We start from the raw sequence: 20,500 nt of genomic DNA, 5'->3' as shown, positions 1-20,500 counted from the left end.
CCAGGGCAGCAATGACAAGGCAGGGAGGTGGAGAGGGGTCCGGCCACAGGATGGCATAGCTCGGGGTCCGAGGACCAGCTCAGGGAAGTACAACAGCATTTAGGGGACAGCCTCCATCCCAACGGGCTGACCTCAGGGATGAGGTCGCGGTCAAGGTCATTCTCCTTCCCCGTGTTCTACATGCGCCAAAAGGCAGTGTGGAAAAACAAGGGCCATATGCTAGTAGAAGGAAAACCGACGTGAGGGGGGAGCCTGCCCTGGCGTCTGGCTGGCCGCTGCTGTAGACTCACCTGGTTGCAGTTTGGAGACATTCAGAACCCATCTCATCAACGTGCAAAAGCTGGATTAAACTCTCACACAAAAGCAAGTTAGCAAATCTCGTTAGGAAGCGAACGACTGAAAATTCAGTTTAATGGTATCCAAAAGTTTATAGAGAATTTAAGTAACAACAAATTAGGCCACTTTGATTATATCGTGCAATTCCAAAGGATGTGGATAGAAGCAGTTTTGTTTTTATTAGTGTTAATAGCCTTAGAAAAGTTATTTCTTATCACAGGCGACAGACAGTCGATGGTGTTCCAGAGTAACAATTGATCTAAAAACAAAAAGGGATCGATGACATTTCACGAATAATAATGAACTCATAGACATGAGCCGTTGTGATCTATTTTAACGTCACAAGGTCGAATGTGCCGAAAGATGTACATCATGAAAGTAGTTTCTTCTTCCGCTGTTATTTTTCTGAATACAGAATGTTGTTCTTGTTGCGTGACAGCTAATCCCAAACGGCTCCAGCCACCGAATGCAGTCGGAACGAGGGCCCCACTGTGGCGTCCTCCACGCCGTGGAAGGCTTCGCCCTGGTTTTGCTCTGCAGTTTCCAAGTAGCTACTCGCAAGCTGTCCGTTTTAATACTCAAGGAAATCCGAGCGCTGTTTCTTGCCCTGGGTCAGCCTGAGGTATGGACCATTCCTCCGAATTCTCCAATTCGTGGCTTCCAGCAGTTTGGGAGTGAGAGTAAAAAGGACAAATAACGCGTTACTATTTTATGTAGTTCTGTGTCACCCGTGACGCCACGGAATAGTTTTTGATTCGTGGCGGCCTTTTAATTATGCACTAGCACGTGATCACCAAGAGATAACTCATGTATTCTGAGGGCAATAGAAGAGCCTGTTCCTGATTTTATAAGAGTTGGTGCTTGTGAAGACGCGAAGAATTTTAAGATGAGGTCACAGATCATTTCCCTTGATAACGTTCGGCATATGTCAGATTAAGAAAAAAATATTATGTTTATATTAAAGAACAGACTTGAAAAAATAATGCATCCCATTGAAAACGATCAAGGTTCCGAGCAGTGTGGCTGACTGGAAGTTGTTGAATCTTTATAACGGTAGAGAAATGGCGTCCCAAGGAAACACATCCCCTGGAGAGGGAAGAAGGGTGCCTGTGGTTAAGCCTGACTTTAGCCGACAGCTCCAGCTACCCGCCCATACACGGCCCAGTGCGTGCACCCTTGTTCAGTGCTCCGGCTCATCACCTGACAGCAGAGATGGCCAGACCCTAGGCATGAGGTGATGAGAGTAGGGACAGCTTTTTATGTCACATACTTTAGGAAAAGGCCACCTTCCATGTCCTTGTTTTGAATCGCTGGTCTTGGTTTTACGATCCTCAGGGTGGTCACAGTCTTTAGAAAACATTTTCAACCATCTCGGTCCTTTTCATTCACGTTTTTTGAGATAGCTTTTTTCCTGATATATTTTAAGAGCATATCTCTGGTATCTGGCAAATGGATACATGAGACATGCTCTGTTTTGGTAAACTGCCGTTAAGTCTCTGATGATGATGAGGAGGAGGATGGATGATGGATGATGATGATGATGATGATGATGATGATTTCCGTGGATGTGCCAGGCACCGTATAAGCGCTCTGCACATATTATCTCATTTAACCCTCACGATAACCCTAAGAACACATATGGTTATTCTTACAGATCCTGAGCCTGAGGTTTAGGGAGGTTAGAAGCCCCCAAATCAGCAGCTGGGACATGACCGAGCCAGAAATGGAAGCCAGGTGTAGGTGTCTCTAAAGGCCAGCGTCCTTGGCTGCTGTTCCAGCAGCCCATTAGCAGCGTGGCTTTCTTTGAGCAGCCCCAACTTTTTTGAAACCCTTCTCTTACATGAGAAAGACTGTCCAAGGCTTTGCTCTAAGGCTCCTAAATGAACAATTTTATATTGTTTATACTACAGCTTCTCTGTAGTAAAGGATGGCGAGCCCACACATACTCATATACATACACGCACATCACTGTTCACACAGGAGAATTCCTATAGGACGCCGCCTCTCGTGCCCCTTCCAGTCCGCTTCTTGACTGAATAGCTGGACAACGACGTAGATGCCACACAGAGCGTGTGGTCGGTCTCCACTGTGGTTTCTGTGGGACTAAAAATCAGCCACAGTCAGCAATTTACCAGTTATGTTAGCGGGTCAGTGACTTCAGTAAGTAGCACTTTAGTGGCCTGGCAAAGCATTGTTCCGTGGGGTTTCCGTTCCCTAAAGTTAACGACGACACACACACACTGCAGTGAATGACGTCCGGCTCCAAGACTTAGATTCTTGGGTGCATGTTTGAGTTTCTGAAATTCGGGGATGTGGCCTTTCTGTGCCACATCTAAGAGCCGGAATGATCTTCCTCTGACGCTTGAAAGACTCAACTCAGAAGCACGGCGTATTGTCTGTGCCTTTCGCCGTCTTGGCACGCCCTTTTCTGTGAGAAAAACTCATCATATCTTGCAGGCCGTTCTGCTTCGTGTACAGACGGGGCGGCGTGCGGGGTGGGAAGCCTCTGACGCTTGAAAGACTCAACTCAGAAGCACGGGGCGTATCGTCTGTGCCTTTCGCCGTCTTGGCACACCCTTTTCTGTGAGAAAAACTCATCGTATCTTGCAGGCTGTTCTGCTTCGTGTACAAACGGGGCGGTGTGTGGGGTGGAGACTCGTTTTCCCATGGGGAGTAACCACCTCCCCTCTCGCAGGACGACGACAGGCCTGTGATCGATGTGATGGACCAGCTGAGTTCTTCCATTCTCGACAGTTTCATCCACGTGGCCGTCTCGGACTCAGTGAGTACACACTTGACCCTGATTGCCACTCCTTTTGTGTAAGCTCTGGACTTGTCTGAAAAGAGAGACAAAAATGATGTGGAAAAAAAATCCAGGCTTTTGCGTCAGATTAATAAACTGATACAAAAGCACCTAGGAAAACCAGGTGAGCTTTTCAAGTACTGGCTTAGCAGATGCTCAGATAAATTTCAAACAGAATTCGAGCCTTAGGAATATAATCTGTTGGAAACTGCAGTTTCAAGAAGAATTGCTCAGGCTTCTTTAAGAAAATTAACGTGCCTTATCTATTATACGTAGCACTACCTGTAACTTATATTTACATGGTGCTTTACAGTTTACAGGGTGCTGTCACACTTACTACCGTTTTGACCCTCGTAGATATTGAGACGCAAAGGCATTAAGCAGCGTGGGGCTGGAGTCACCGAGGAGGCAGCATTAGGGCCCGGACCGGAGCCCAACTGGACTCTGACAGAGCTCGATCTGCCCCACGAATGTGTTCTTCCTTACAAAGAACACAGCAGCAGCCATGTGTTCAGTTTCCTGAACAAGTAGAAGAGAAATAGACTCATTTTAATTACCTTAAAATATATATATATGCAATATGGAACCTGGATTAATGTCAGCTCCGCGGCTGAGGGCAGGGCAGATCCGACTGCTTGCAGATTCCACGTGGCGAATGCCCCCGTGCATCCTCGTCAGACAACTAGAAACGAATACGGACGTGATTGACAAATAGCTACGAGTGGATACAAAACCAAAAGAAGTTTATGAGCTTTCCCTGGACTTTTCTAACAGAAATTGAACGCAGACCCCTATTTTTGCTGTGGTTGCAGTAATAATGATAATTACTAAAACTCTCTGGTGGCGTAGACCCCTTTTCCTTTAGAAATTCAGAACGTTTGACACGGAGTGGAAGAGTCCAGTTTAAAGAGGCCACGTGTCTTATTTCCCTGCAGGTTATATTTAGCTCTTGTGATTTTGGTCTGTGTTTATCAGACTTGAAATCTTAAGCCGGGGTACCTAGGCCAGTAGGTCTGCAGAGAGGGAGAGGAGGCGGGGGACACGGTGCCTGCTTTGCACCAGGTGCTCTTGCGTCCCTTACCCCATGTGAGCCACGGGAAGACAAGTGGGAGCAGCGTTGTGATTCCCAAGCCGTCCGCGAATCATTCTGGGGTGGCCAGCGATTTTCCAGGTCACAGGCTGTGGTCTGAGCCTGGCCTGGAATCTCCTGTCTCCGGCCCGTTCACCACAAGGCCACTCGTGCGGCCTCTGACCCGTGGGGACACCTAGACCTGGCAGAGAAAATGGGTCACTTTAAATGCCTAACAGACATAAAAGCAGTTTTCTCTCATGGCACAATAGCCAGATCATTTGAAACCTGCTCTTCCCCAGACTTTGATGTTCTGGACTTAAAATGAATTGTAAGAACTTAAGTGTGATAGAAAGATGGCTGGCTGGATAGACAGTCAAAAAGATACAGATATCGACATCTTTCAATAGTTCTAGAACGTATTATTTTGGCTTGATAACAAAGGGCAAGTAGGTATCTCACCTTAAAAAATCATCAGTAAAATGCCCTTCGCAAAAGGGAGTCAGAGGGACGGTATTTCAATCCCTCTCCCAAAATCAGAGGGAAGTTATTTATTTCGATCCAAGTAAAATTAAATAAGATCATGGATAAAAATGTAAATAAATAATTACGGGGATTTAAAACACATTTGTGGATCTCAGAGATTAATAACTTCTCAGAATTTTAAAAGGCCAATCCATGAACAAGTTTGAATTAACGGACATCACGTATTTATTAAGATACATGTTGAGGCGCAGCTGCTGTATAGTAATGCACTGTGCAATGTGGCATTAAAGCTGGACAGAGTATGACCCATCCTTATCCTTGTGCGTCAGCTGCTTGCCATCCAGCCTACAAAACAGATGACTGCAAACGGAGGTCTCACGTGGGAGGGGCAGGGGGACGTTTACAAGTCACAGCCGTGTCGAGGACATGCAGTTTACAGCCTGGCGTTGACTCATTGCCCACTTGCCCCCAGGCCACCCTACCGCTGACCCACAGCGTGGATCTGCAGTGGCTGGTAGAGTGGAACGCGGTCCTGGTCAACAGCCATTACGACGTGAAGAGCCCATCGCACGTCTGGATATTCGCTCAGTCTGTCAAAGACCCCTGGGTCCTCTGCCTGTTCAGCTTCCTGCGGCAGGAGAACCTCCCCAAGCACTGCCCCACGGCCCTCAGCTACGCCTGGCCCTACGCCTTCACACGGCTCCAGTCGGTCATGCCTCTGGTGGACCCCAAGTAAGGGTCTGCGTTGTGCCTCCCTCCCGCCTGGTCCACCATGTGCCCTCTTCCGTTTTCATCCCATATGAGAGATTGGGATACTGCAGCATCCTCTCTGGTTGCAGCATCCTCTCCGTTTGTAGCATCCTCTGATCGTAGCATCCTCTCCTGTTGCTAGGATGCTCTCCGGTGGGTAGCATCCTCTCCGGGTGTGGGATTCTCTCCAGTTGCCGCTTCCTCTCCGGTTTCCAGTTTCCAAACTGCCCAAGGCGGAATTCTTAATGTGGAGTAGAAAACAGGTCCAAAGTTCTTGTCTATAGAGGCTCGTTTGTTTTGTTCTTTAATAATCAGTATGATTGTCTGAGTACAGGATCTCAGACCTTACTGGTGGGCAGCATCATTCACGTCCCCTCCCGTAGTGACCTTCCCTGTCCAGACAATCCTGGACAGTGACCGTCCAGCTCTATGCGGGCGCCTCGTGGGGTCCAGATTCCATATGTGATGTTTACACTGCAGAACTTACCTTCATTCTTGCTTTCAACTCCTTATTTCCAGTAGCCCAATTAATGCCAAGAAAACCAGCACCGCCAGCAGTGGGGACAACTACGTCACCTTGTGGAGAAACTACCTCATTCTTTGCTTCGGGGTCGCGAAGCCCAGCATCATGAGCCCAGGACACTTAAGAGCTTCCACTCCAGAAATCATGGCGACCACGCCCGATGGCGCAGCCAGCTACGATAACAAGGTGACATGACGCGTCCGAAGCTTTCTTCCGTAAGGTTTCTCTCTAGCTCGCCGGTCTAGAGTTCACAGTGCGCCGTGTCTGCCATCTGGAGTACGTGGGATCAGATTTTCATCCTACACATTTCCAAATTCCACCGAGTGTCTGTGTGAAGAATTTCACATTCCTCCCTGGCAAGCGGCAGCGGGAGATGAAGAGTGAGCAAAGTTGCTCAAGACCGTGGGGTGACTCGTTATCGGTGTCCCGAGGTTTGATCCTGTCCCTCACTTCTCACCAAGTAGTCCCCTTGAAACCACGCCTTTGACTAACTTGTCTTGTTAAAGATGGTTTTGTAGATTTGTGTTTTAAGTATATTTTTATAATAAGGACATTCTTTAAAACGTGTGTCACAGGGAAGATGCATTCATGGTGTGCGTTAAAATGTATGGGTCGTGCTCTTTTTCCCAAAACGATGTCAGTGCCTCGACATGTGGTTCAGAACTTTTAAAACTGTCATAATGCATCCTCGGAAGCGTCCGTTGTCATGTGACCTCTTTTTCACTTTTAATCCACTCGTTTCAGGCCATAGGCACCCCGTCGGTGGGAGTTCTCTTAAAGCAGTTGGTGCCTTTGATGAGACTAGAGGGCATCGAGATCACAGAGTCCTTAGTTTTAGGATTTGGAAGAACGAATTCTCTCGTTTTCAGGTACGGGGGTCTTAATGGGTTGTTGTCAACTGACACGCGTGGCTGCTGTCGTGGTGCCCGTTTTTACCGCGAGCCTGAGTTTGCTGCTGGCACGTGCCTGCGGCGTTGGGCTTGCCGCCACTTCCTTCTGTCCTCTGGCTGGCGTGCAGGGAGCCAGCACTGCCCGCAGCTGCCTCGCGTCCATTTCACTCTCGGTCATTGCCACTTAGACAGTGCCGCTCGCTTGCAAGCTTTGTTTTTGAGATCGTTTATTAAGGAAGATATTCGGCGTCAACGGCCCGGTTAACCAGACCGTTCAGAGGGTCTCAGGTCAGAGTAGGGAGCGTGTGTGCTCATCAGCTGTTTAGGCAGCAGGCTCTCGGAGATTGAGAACTGGTGGGACTCCTTCAGGGGGGATCGGTCACACTGCCATGTGCCCTGATAGACCCGTCAGTCTCACTTTCTGGATTCCTTGCTCATGTCACACCTCTGATCAAAATGCCATTCCATCTGAGGCAGTGTCAACACCCTTTCAAAGAATCATCAGGAAACGGTAGTTTGGGCCGCCTCTGATGACTTTAAGCAGGAAAGCCTAGAAGGACAAATGAAATCTTACAGTTTTTCGTGCAGACACAAAAGGGAAAGCTCCAAGCATCTGTGAGAAACCCTACTGAAAAATAAAGATTAATGAGACGTCTGAGAAGCAACCGAAAAAGATCAGTTACGTTATTCACGTATAGAGCCAGACACCGTCCTTAAAAAGAGTAATTGTGAGTTCTGACGATATCAGTGCCACTTAACCAGAGTTTTACTACTTATCAATAAGTTAAGACAAAGCATCATATACAAACAAGAACAGTTCTCAGATGACCGAGTTCATTCCCAAAGAACCTGAGGCTCTTTTGCATATGTCACCCTCTTAAAATTCCTCAGGGGGAATGACTTCTGCCACTTGCAAGCCCGTAGATCTGGGCCTCAGTTCCCTCCCCTTTAAAACTGTCATCATCAATAAAGTGTCTCTCTCTAATAAAGAAAAAAAATGGTATAATTATAGAACCTGGCTCAGATTTATCGAAAGGAAAAATACACAAAAATATCAATATAAGCAGTAAACATTCAGGACATGGTTGCTGTTAGATGGAGGAGACCATTAATATTATTCCCATGTCTTTGGTGAAGAAATTCTAGCATGCATTTTGGAGGAACCTGAAATGCGACATGGGCCTTCTGTCCCTCAGTGCAGGACGCCACCGAGCTCGCCTTCCTGTCCTGGGGTTTCCCGGGAGGGTGATTTCTAATAACACAAAATATCCTGCCAAAAAAAAAATAATAATAATAAGGTTTCAGACATGGAGCAGACTCTAGATAAAATACATACCAACAGTCTGGAGCTCGTCATTTTGTTTTGGAGCTATCAGGGACGTGTGAGGTATATACATGTAACATGAGACACATGTTGATATGATTAGGCCTTAATTTTTGCCACACAAGAGGGAAGATTTGGATGAGAAGCTCACTATTATAGGACTCGCCGTATTTGCATGTGTCATATAGCTCAAATACAGGAATCTCTAATGAAGTTTTAAAAAGGCTTCATTTTAAAATCAGCTTTAAGTTAGTCCCCTGAGCACAGGTCCCCAAGGCGGCACCTTGGGATTGCACCTGTGTCTTGCGCCCTAATTATACTGAATATTTCTTCTGTGCTGCCACTCAGTTTTATTTACCTTCAGTCCCTCAGCCTATGATAAAGTGCTTTGAATTTAGTAAGCCCTTGCAAAAATATGGTTTAATTGTTCAGATAGGATCTTGCCATAGAGGTTTCTGGAACATAAATCAAGTCGACACATACGTACTGAGCCAAAATTATGTTCGTAGCACTGAGGTCAGAACCAATCATACGAAGTGTAGGCCAGTACCTGCTTCCAGTTTACCACGTGGTTGGGAAATAGAAAGGCCAGAGAGATTCTGATGTTAGACGCAAACTGATAAAAGCTAACGACTTAGGGCTGAATAGATTAATATGATGACAAGTTTGGTGTCAACGATAACGAATTTCAAGTGCTGGCCTTTTTCCTCCGTAGAGAATTGGTAGAAGAACTTCATCCATTAATGAAAGAAGCTCTGGAACGGAGACCAGAGGTAAGATTTTGAATTTAAATCATTTCATGCCCTGGTTTGTTTGGACAATGCTGTGAGTTTAAATCTTACCTGATGGTTTCTCCTAAGGAATATTTTAATTTGTGTTGTTTTCATTATTTTTCGGTGTTTGAGTATTTCGTATAATATGGTTCCTACTTTAAAAGATTTCAGGTCCTAAACTTACAAAAGCACAACAACCCGAATAGTCACATATATGTTAGGATATCACATTCTTTTGCAGGGGGTCTGAGTTCATTGAATTTTGTTTTTTTTAGTTTGTTTGCTCATTTTCTACAAGGAGTTGGATGGTCAAGAATATTATTTGTTTTGTCTCTCACATGAACTATTTTCCTCAACATTATCTTCCCCGAAGTGAACTCTGAAAAAGATAAACTTATAATGTAGCAGGATCAAAAATAAAAAAGAATAAGACCAAAGAAGAGCTTCCCATACAGTAGGTCAGATCCAAGAAGTAACAAAAATCGAGCAGTTCAAGGAAGAACACGTGAGCTCTGTGACCCGAATCGGTGGGCATGTCGGTGTCCTCTGTGCCCGTCACTTGTTCTGGGTACTCCAGTCTTCCCGCGGACGCTGGAGGCGTCTGAGAGATGAGGTTCGTTCCAAACATGTCCACCTTATAAATATCGTGGGCTCCTTCATGATATTTCTCTTACAGCAAGCGTTTCCTCTAAGGATCAGGAAGAAAGAAAAATGCATTTTGTCTTTTGTGTTTAGAAAAAGACCAGAGTAGGCCCTTCTCGAATCCACTTTCCTAAAGCAGAATTCACATGGTTTCACCCACGTCTCTAAGTGCTGTCCCCTCTTTCCGCACAGAACAAAAAACGCCGAGAACGACGGGACTTGTTAAGACTGCAGCTACTCCGAATATTTGAGCTCCTGGCTGACGCTGGCGTAATAAGTGACAGGTAGGGTGAAAACTCTCCTGAGCTGATCTCTGCTCACCTTGTCTCTTCTTTCTCTTTTTTAAAAAATATATTACCTGTAACTTTTACTCAGAAAAATCCGGGAAAGCTTTTGTGGGTTTTTTTTCATATTCTATTTACACTGTATGTAGGTCAAGAACAAATTTAGTGTGTGAGTTCTGACCGTGAGAACTCATTTTCCATGAAGCACATACCACGTTGACACAAAGACCGAGCATCTAAAAGTTTCATTTTTTTTGTTCCAGCACAAACGGAGCCTTAGAACGGGACACTCTGGCCCTCGGAGCTTTGTTCTTAGAATATGTGGACCTGACCCGCATGCTGCTGGAAGCCGAAAACGATAAAGAAGTTGAAATTCTCAAAGATATCCGGGCACATTTTAGCGCCATGGTCGCCAACTTGATTCAGTGCGTCCCAGGTACAGTCACACATCGCTGCGGGTCACCTTTGTGCTTGGAGCACCATTTGTTTCTCTGGACCATGTGTGTCCTTTTCAGTGCCCCTGGCCTGGGTGCGGGTCTGCGGTGGGATCACCGATTTGTCTCGAAACGCTTGGACAGGCACGTGGGAACGGATAGTGGTAATTCAGCCCAGGTCAGAAAGGGAGCGATAGGAATTAAGTTCGGCTTTGCATTCGTCGAGATTTCTGTTCTTTGCTTTGGTTCCCACCTGAAAATCGGCCTATGCGTTTCCGCAGGAAGGACAGGATTCAGAGGCAACGTTCACAGATGAGCGTCCTCATTGTGCTCATCTGTAAACATGATTTAAAGTCTGTCCTGGCTGACATAAGTATTGCGACCCCAGCCTTTTTTTGTTTCATTTGCATGAAATGTCTTTGTCCATCCCTTTGCTGACAGTCTGTGTGGGTCTCTCGTAGGCAGCATATATGAGGGGCTTGTTTTCTTATCCATACAGCCACCCCATTTTTTGATTGGAACATTTAATCCATTTTTATTCGAATATGTAGATTTATAGTTGGATATGATGGACACGTAGTTATTGCCACTTCATCGATTGTTTTCTGATTGTTTTTGTAGTTTTCTTCATTCTTTATTCTCTTGTATGTTGGTGACTTTCTGTAGTGTTGCATTTGGGTTCCTTTCTCTATTTCTTGTGTATCTCATAGATTTTTTGGTGAGTGGTCACCGTTCGATTCATATTTACCAAGCTGTAGTTACAGCAGTCTGTTCTAAGTCGATGGTCACTTACGTTAGAACACATTCTAAAGTCATTACAATTTTTACTCCTCCCCACCACGTTTACATTTTTGTCATTATTTATTACGCGTTTTACAAACTCTGTGAACAGCTCTTCACTCTATCTAAACACATCACATAGACTTCTACATCACCTAATAGAAGCGTAGAGAATAAAAACATCTGGTCAGTCTGGTGTAAAAATGAATGCCTGTCGTTAAAACTTTTGACATAAGTACAAAGAGATGCAACTCGACCGTTTCTCTTTTGTTGTTATCTTGATGTTGCGTAACCAGCCCTCCTCACCTCCGATGGCCCCAAATTGAGATGCGAGTTGACCCTCTCGAGTTAGAGCGAGTTCGTTTGAACCAGCCTGTGTGTAGCGCGTCACAGTGCTTCCGGAGACCGGCAGCCGCTGTCAAGGGAACACTGTCTGTGTCAGTGATAGCTGAGTGGAAGGCGCTGCGAGTTTTCTGGACGTTGATTAGAAAACAGCGTCTATGAGTCCGTCTCCCGCGTCTCCTTCCCACGGAGCGAGGCGCTAGGGACTGCAGTGTGAGCAGGTGGAGGGAGGGTCCACACTTAGAAAGACGATTCCACTTGACTTTGGAAATAACACGTTTCTTTATCTAAAGAACACTGGAATTAGGAAGTGATAGTACTCCTTTCCCCCAAACTTAAAAATCACGTATAATCGTGGCATAAACTGTAGTCACTGTATTTTTCAGTCTCGTAGACTCTGAACTCGGCGTTTTTCCCTCTAGTTCACCACCGGAGATTTCTCTTCCCCCAGCAAAGCCTGAGGCACCATCTTTTCATCTTGTTTAGCCAGTGGGCGGGGCCCTTCAGCGTCATGTTCACGCCCCTGGACCGGTACAGCGACCGGAATCACCAGATCACCAGATACCAGTACTGCGCCTTGAAGGTAGGTCGCCTTTGCCTCGGGAAGGGCACCTGGTCTCCTTCCTTAAGCTGACACATGCCGTAAATAAGGTGCAAACAATTAAGATGGTATGTGATAAAATACGAGTGCAAAATATCACACAAACACGCGTATAAACAAATAAGCTGACTTTAAAAGTTCCAAAGCTACACACATAAACGTAGAGTTACTACGTATAACTATGTAAATGTTCCAACTGGGCTTATAATTTCAAAACATCAAGCTTTTCCAAACTCCCACTTTTACCTGGCATTTCTCCTATGTCAGAACCACACGTGTTTGCTAAAAGGGTGAATGCTTTGAGTAGCTGCCTTGCTAATTCTAAAAACATTAGATGTGTGTGTGTGTTTCATATGACTATGAAACCTGTTCAAAATCTGCCAGGAGCCACATTCACTTTTGAGCCTCCTACCCTAGAAGACCCCAGAAATCAATTTCCATACTACTGGGATTGTTCAAGGAGTCAGAAGCGTGATTCCTTACAGCCTGGTTTCCTTTGGAAAATTAACTGCGTATCAGCTCTGTCACAAACACCAGAAGTCGCTGACTCCCGGGCTGACTCTCACCTCGTGGAACAGTTTAAACCACGGCTCCGATGGCCTTCTGGGCCTGCCAGCTGCCATGTTAGTCGAGGTCTTCCCTCCCCTTCCCTTCCCTTTCCTCCTGCCCCACCGCCAAGGAACTAAAGTTCATATTCTTCCTTTTCTTTATCTTTGATTCCAAATCACATTTATTCCCATGCATTGAATAGTTTGGCAATTTAGTACATTATTCAAATATTTGTCAAGATTGTCAGTTCAGTTCATAGTCATATCTGTCAGCAAAGCAAAATTTGGAAAGCTGTGTTTGTCTTCGAAGCAGAACTCATTCACTCGAAATCACTGAAGGTAAGTTTATTTTAAATACTGGGAAATGGTCATTTGGTTTTGAATATTGCACTCTTTCATCATAAAGATTTGTTATAATCATAAAATTACATGTTCACAAAGTGACATTTATGGGTTTAACTCTTCTCAAAAGAGCCAAAATTGGGAATCGTATTTTTTTATCGAATCTCCTAAGGAGTTTCAAGTCTTGTGGAAATGACGGCTGTAAAAGACCCTTAGCATTTTCAGTCAGCGCCTGCCATGAGATCATCCTGGCTTTTGTGTTCTGTCATCAGGCGATGTCAGCGGTGCTGTGCTGTGGCCCCGTGTTCGACAACGTGGGTCTTTCCCCAGATGGCTACCTATATAAGTGGCTTGACAACATCCTCGCCTGTCAGGATTTACGCGTGAGTAGCAGCCACGGACATGGCGTTGAATGTCTAGGGAGTTCTGCCTCCGCTGGGTTCCTGGGGAGTCTGAGCACTGCCCACAGCACTGTCTCGTCCCACATCGGCCAGAGGAGTGTAGGTTTAGCTGTTGTTCACATCACTGTTATGCATCAGGATAAAAATCACAATCACATTTTCCAAAATTGACCAGAAACTGGGCCATAAAGCAAGTCTCCACAAAGTTCAAATGATTGAAATGACACAGACACTCTCCTGTAATCACAGTGAAATTAAGCTAGTCATCAATAACACAAAAAGATCATTAAGACACGTTCTTCCAGATAACTCATGAGTCAAAGAATCAGTAACAAAAGAAACTGAAAAAATATTTGTAACCGAAGAATAATGAAAACACTACATGTAAACTTGTGGGTTGTAGATAAAGTCTTGCTGAGCGTGAAATGTATAGTCTGAAATTCACATATTAGACAGGAAAAAAAAGGCTGATAATCAGCGACCTAAGCATTCATCTCAAGATGTTAGAAAAACAATAACATCAAACTCAAAAAAAGTACAATGAAGGAAGTAATAGAGATAAGAGCAGAAATTAATGAAAGAGAATCAATCAAAATGAATATTTAAACCGAAAGTTCAATGTGTTAAAAGACTGATAAAATGGGTAAATCCGTGGCAAGTCTCTGATGAGGAAAGACAGAGAGAAGGCACAAGTCACCAACATCAGAAATGCAAAGGGACGTCAGCACAGATGCTACAAATATTTAAAACAAAAGAGAACATATGACCATCTTTATGCCAATAAACTTGAAAATTTAGGTAAAACAGACAAATTCCTAGAAAAACACAGTACAAGAAGAAAGGAAAATCTCAATAGTCAAATAAGTAATAAAGAACTTTAATCTGTAATCGAAAGTCTTCTCACAAAGAAAACTTTAGGACCAGATGGCTTTACTGATGAATTCAGCATTTCAGGAACAAATTGCATTGATTTAATACAAACTCTTAAAGAGAAAACAGCTCAATAGGAAGAATATCCCAACATATTTTAGGAGACCAGCCTAAGCTTGCTACTAAAACCTGGCAAAGATTTAACAAGAAATAAAATTAAAAGGCAATTTCATTCATGAGCGTAGAGACAAAAACTTTAAACAAAATATTAGAAAACTGAATCCGGTGATATATTTTTTAAAATCTTGATTCATCATGAACACGTTGGGATTATTCAAGAGCTGCAAGATTGGTTGAATATTCAAATATCCATCAGTTCATTAGTGTATTAACTATGATAATAGAATCTCAAAAAAGATATATCATATGATCATCTCATTGGATGAAGAAAAAGCATTTAATATAATTCTACATTAATTTACGAGAGAAACTCCTAACAAAACTGAGAATAAAAAAGAACTTTCTTAGTTTGATAGAGAGTGTCTTTAAAAAATTGTATAGCAAATATCATGCTTAGTAGTGAATTTGGAAAGTGTTCCCTGAGATTTAAATGACCGAGGAAGCCTTCTTTCACCCCCTCTGCCAACAATATACTGAAGATCCTAGCCCAAGCATTAGAACAGAGCAAGCTATCAGGAATGGAAAAAAAAGACAGTAGATTGCAGATCAAAATATGAAAGCCGAAAAACTAAAGTTTCTAGAAAATAAAACAGGAGGATCTCTTAAGCCCCTTGGAGAACTAGGTGGATGGTGTCTGGCCGTCCAGTTAGAATATGGTTCCAACTGGGCCCACACCCTGTAGTAAAACAACAAACAGGTTAGAAGTTTTCCTTCTCCACCTGGTCGCAACTGGCAGGACGGTGGACGGAGTCAGGAGAAGGCAGGAAACTTATTTTCTAAGGGGAACGTAGCCTCCGGGCACCTGGCTTCTCCCGGACAAATATGACAGTGGCTTCAGGAACTGGTTAAGCATCCTATGAATTCTATCTACTATGCTGATATTTTGATATGACAATCTCTGATTAAGAATTTATTCATGCTGTATTTTTTAAAGTTTGCCGGCTAAGTTTTACACACACTTATTTGGCAATCAAGCCTCAGAAACATACTCCCTCTGATTTTTTTCCTTAAAAGACTTTACCTACACAAAGGCTCTCCTTTTGTATATTGAATTTTTTTTTTCCAAATACATGTATTTTTCAGAAATATTTTAAATGCAAAGACTAAACATCGCCCAAGTCTTCACCACCTTTCCAGAGTTAAAAGTCGAGCAGGAGTAGACGCGAGGTGACACACTTACAGGCAGTCCAGATGAGTTTATACATCTCAGTTTTAATTGCAACACCGCGCCCTCTTAGGAAAATGTGGGGTGGGGACGAACCGGGATGCACGCTCTGTGCCCGCTTGTACCCTGTCTGTCGTGGGCCAAGCTTTCTTGGCGTCCCTCTCCCGAATAGCCTTTCATTAAACACGGATAACTGCTTGCCTCCACGTACTCAGGTTCATCAGCTGGGCTGCGAGGTTGTCGTCTTGCTGCTGGAACTCAATCCCGACCAAATAAACCTTTTCAACTGGGCCATCGACCGGTGCTACACGGGCTCCTACCAGCTCGCATCCGGCTGCTTCAAAGCCATAGCAACGGTGTGCGGAAGCAGGTACGGGGCCCCACGGGCGGCAGGCGGTTGCAGGTACAATGAGATCGCTCTTCGGGGTACGAAGCATTGAGAGCCGACTGTTTTTTGCGATTACCCGAGCAGAGTAAATGCTGTGGCACTGCGAAATGGCCTGCATGTCCCCGGCAGGTGGCCTGCGCTCTGTTTAAAAGTGCGGCTATGTTGATGGTTCAGGTTCTCCCAGAGAGTGGCTTGTCGTCCGTCATAGCTCTCTTCCCTTTAGATGCCTGGAGATTCACAGTGAAGCATCAGAGCGGGATTTGAAAGTGGTTAGGAAGATATGTTAAAGGACTGTCTAGAAATGTTTGTGACAGATGTGAACTTTAGGCCCTTCTGCCATCTTGAGACCAAACTAAACCCAAGAGGCAGCCTAAAAATGCTAAATCCTCCTAGTCCGAAGCTTCAGGAAGGAAGGAAAGGAAAGAAGATGTGTCATGCCAGGTTCCACGGATTACACTGTGAAAGCCACCACCCTTGTAATGTAAAATAGTCATTTAGCAGAGTCTTCCGGCACTATAATTTATCGAGTGAGATAATTTCATAGCTAAGGGACAAGGGTTAAACTTTTGCATAAACAGTTGCATTAAACTTTTCCCAAGAAAGAGCCGACGTATTAGATAGAACTTGGAAAAAGGAAGCTGAAGTTCGTTTCTGAAATACAGACTGTTGATTTTCCTTTTCAATTAAATGTTGCATTTTAAATGGCTGTCTTAAGCTATGGGATGAAGTGAATCAGAGTGAATTATCTTAAAATTCCAACCTATTACGGTTCTGAATTAACAAGAATACAATTTTAGAAGATATTTACTTACGGTAAACATAAAAACAAACATGCTATTTAGAGATGAGTTTCTTTAAAATTTTTATCTTTTTTAAAGATAGTAGATAACATTTCATGTCTAAAGCTTTCATTTTCCATGTTAGAGGTAGAGTTTTATCATGTACTTTAATCTCCAAAAAAGTTATAGCAGATTATATAATATAAAGCGTCCAATTCTTGCTGTCATTTTATTTTTTTGTTGTTAGCATTATGAAAGAATATTTCGACCTGAGGATATTACCAAAATAACATTTTTTTTTTTGCAAAATTATCTTTTCCAGAGTGTTTTTTTCAGACGTTTTGACATGTAAGAATACATTTCTGTTCACATGACACTTTGATTTTAAAAAATATATTTGGAATCTATGACTTGGACCATAGATTCCTCTGACAAAAATAAGAATAATAAGAATTTTCTCTCTTCACTGCCCTTTGCCCAGTGACCTTGCTTTGAACTATCCTAGCCAAATGCATTTCCTTGCACAGCTGTCTCATCAAATGCTCCATTGCATTCCTCTGAATAATTCTAGGTATTTTCTCTCGGGAAGCACAAATAAATGCTCTGAGAATTTAGTGGTGGAGTCTCAGTGATATCACCCATCACCAAAAATATAAAACCCTCTATTTTTAGAGTAGATTTTTAGAGATACCACCCTAACCTATTTTGGTTTCTTAGACAAATATGGCATATCAAGTTATACCCATGACACTCATTTTTCTGAAGGGAGGTTAGAGGGCCATGGCTGTGACCTGTCTGCCAGCACTTCCGTCATTTCTCACCACAGGGCACGGTCAGAATCTAACGTCTCAGCTGCGGCCTAAATTTGCTCTCTTTTCCCATGAATTCTCAGACTGTGTTGTCTAGACAAGCCTCGGGTTTGTTTGAACAATCTCGGCACTTATGTTTTCAGTACTGTTTTTCAAAAGCAATTCTGACGTTTTAGCTGTTGCTTTTTTTGTTTCCTGAATGTTTGCTTCTGAAAGACACCTAAATAGATATCTTATGAAGTCATGTGTTCCTGAAAAGTCATACATAAACTGAACCATATTTTAAATTTCTCAAACAAGTTCTCTGTACAGTCACTCCTATGACAAGTCATTTTTCGAAGGGAAGAATCCTTCTTACGATTCCTGCTTCCTTTTTAAGTAGAAACGCTCATAAGTTGGATTATTTTATAGAAATATGACAGTTCATAAACAGATTCATTTATTAAGGAACCATTTATAATCGACTCGAAAATACCTAAAAGGTTGAACATTTCTAAAGATAATCTTATTGACTGAAATTTCTACCTTTAGTTTTAGAAGATGAAATTAGCCGTTTTGGGATATCAATTAATACAGCAATCCTTATAGTCATCATTTCATGGGAAAATGGTTCTCTACATTCTTGTTTTTGGTTTCTTTTACTTGGATGATGAACTGTGGGGAGAGGGGATGTGTACATGCTGGTCTTCAGTTAACTCTGTAACCATCACTATATGATATGATATGATCAGCGATACTGAGAGATTCAGAAGTGAAAGTGGACCTTGACTAGGACCAGGGGAAGCGAGGATAAAAGCAGAAAGTGATGGCAGAACCAGTAATATTAATTTTGAAGAATTTTTATGAAATACGTTTTACACTTGGTTAAGAGCTGTTCAGTGCAGCTTGGTACTGTAATTGAGCATGAAGGAAAATAACTCACCTGTTAGACAGCATTAGTTCAAGTAATATTTGGCTCCTGTGTACAATCTTATAAATTCTCCCTGCACCTCAGATTATATCAGTATGGAGCAGATAAGGAATAAGAGATGAAATGGCCTTCCAAGGTTGTAAATCGAGGTAAATAACACCCTCAATATCGGAAGTATAGGCCATTTCCGGGCACTAGCTTAACTCATCAGACTTCACATCTAATTATTTAAGGTTCCCTTGTTTTCACTCTTACCCTCCCAAATGCTACTAAGATACGTTTGATAGATGTTTCAGATTTACCTATAAAATCAAAGTTTTAACTTTTGATGACTTTTGTTGGGTTTGTATTTGTTGTCATTGTTTGTTTGTTTTGCCTTATGCTAGCTCACTATAAATCTTTCCTAATTTCTATCGGGCTAAGCAAACCTGAATTCTTAAAAATGAATGCCCCACCTCTCAGGGGAATAGCACCTAGCTCTTTCCAAGGAAGACACGCGAAGCTTCTGACTCAGGAATCCCAGCGTCAGCCCCTCCCTGGTGGTGGTGGTTAGCCTCACCTGGTCCACGCCACCTGGAGGACCGCGGCAGAGCAGGGACCTGGAGTTGGGGCTCTGGAAGCCGCTGTCCCAAGTTTGAGTTCTAGCCCTGCCTCTGATCAACCTGTGTGCTCCAGACCACGTTACTGCAGATGCTCACTCATCGGCAAACAGGGGTGATAATGGGTTTGGGGCAAGGGTCGAATGAAACTCGTTTCTTGATCTGAGGCCTAGCGCCCAGTAAGCACCTTGTAAATACTTTATTTGCTAGCCGTTAAAAGTTAAAAGCTACAAAGTAATACCCCCATCAACTAGTAAGATCTGTTTCTCTCCAGAATGCCTCAAAGTTATCCTGAAATTTGTCGTTTGGTTCCAAAGACACCAGAGCTATGGGTATTTCTCAGATTCTTCAAAAATCTCCTCTTCTGGATTGAAAAAGAAAAGTTTTATTTCTCATTCACTGAATCACATCCGCCTTTCACATTTATTTTACCATTTGAGTTTTATTCTTTATGATCACAGCTGCCTTATTCACCTTTGACCCTTCCACGGCCTGTGTTGAATAATTAAATGCTGAAGGTGTAAGATTCTGTTTCCAAGCCTATTTTACACGTCTGAGTTCAGACGATTTCTTTGTGCTCTCTTTCTCATTTGAGGTCTTTCTCATTTTCCTTCTCTGGGTCTCTTTCGTTTTCCGTAACTCTCTTATTCTTCTCGATGTTTTCACATCAATTCCATAGCTTGTTCTTCAGCGACCAATGGAACGCCCTCGTTACACGGTCAAGTACACGGCCTCGGGTAAGAGTGGCTTTGTCCTTTTCCTGCCTCTAAATCCCCAGTGATCCAGCAGCATTTTCCCGTGTTCTTCTCTGTGTAAACAGATGCGAATTAAATTCCAGTGGCGGAGACAGAGCTGTAGGGGAGGCCCTCTGCCACTGTAGGGCGCAGAAGGATACGTCCCCTCTCTTGTCACAGCAGAAAGGACTATTTCCAGATACTGCAACTCAGAAGGGTTCCAGCGTGGACTGGCTGTCACCTGTTGTGGCGTGGGCTGCCTAGGACCCATGCGGGTGAAAGCGTGACTGCTTTGGAGTCTGACACATCCAGGACGGAGGCCAGGCTACATGACCTGGGCAAGCGCTGACTTCCCTAAGCCTCACAGGCTCATGAAGATTAAGTCACAGATCTAAGTCAAGACCTCGGCACGGTGACGGGCGCATCGTAACATAAATGTCACCTGCCCTTCACCCACCTCTCCACCACCATCGTCTGGGGCCTGTGGGGCACAGCCACCTCACGCTTTTTTGTTCATTTAAAAATGCAAGTTCTAGAAAAGGAACCACTTTGCAAATTAGCAAAGCCGTTTAGGAGGGCAATAGGCTGCCCCTACCAAAATCTCAAATGTGCCCTTTGACCCCGCATGACCTCTTCTAGGAGTCTCTTCTAAGGAAGTAGTTGCTCATTTGGAGTTGCGGTATTAACATTGTGAAAAATGAAATTAGCCAAGCTTGGATGCTCGGGGCGGCTTCTGAG

At 43.7% G+C, this 20,500-nt stretch overlaps 1 protein-coding gene across 4 annotated transcripts in view; it reads left to right on the top strand.

Moving 5' to 3' along the window:
* The window catches only part of FRY (FRY microtubule binding protein), a 261,839-nt gene that overhangs the window by 167,551 nt on the left and 73,788 nt on the right, over nt 1–20,500 (top strand). For 3 of the 4 annotated variants that reach the window (XM_025046863.1, XM_006904798.3, XM_025046876.1), the window contains exons 19-29: nt 776–958; nt 3,032–3,118; nt 5,167–5,426; nt 5,964–6,153; nt 6,712–6,836; nt 8,897–8,954; nt 9,789–9,880; nt 10,144–10,316; nt 11,859–12,019; nt 13,200–13,310; nt 15,759–15,913. In XM_025046863.1, the coding sequence (XP_024902631.1) occupies nt 776–958; nt 3,032–3,118; nt 5,167–5,426; nt 5,964–6,153; nt 6,712–6,836; nt 8,897–8,954; nt 9,789–9,880; nt 10,144–10,316; nt 11,859–12,019; nt 13,200–13,310; nt 15,759–15,913 (1,595 nt within the window). The remainder of the gene's footprint in view (nt 1–775; nt 959–3,031; nt 3,119–5,166; nt 5,427–5,963; nt 6,154–6,711; nt 6,837–8,896; nt 8,955–9,788; nt 9,881–10,143; nt 10,317–11,858; nt 12,020–13,199; nt 13,311–15,758; nt 15,914–20,500) is intronic. The other variant, XM_025046870.1, reaches the window with a different exon arrangement.

This window comes from Pteropus alecto, unplaced genomic scaffold, assembly GCF_000325575.1.
Source record: "Pteropus alecto unplaced genomic scaffold, ASM32557v1 scaffold80, whole genome shotgun sequence".
In the NCBI taxonomy this organism is placed as follows: Eukaryota; Metazoa; Chordata; class Mammalia; order Chiroptera; family Pteropodidae; genus Pteropus; species Pteropus alecto.
The sequence above is the reverse complement of the archived record's forward strand: the minus strand, read 5'-3'. Positions and strand labels throughout refer to the sequence as shown.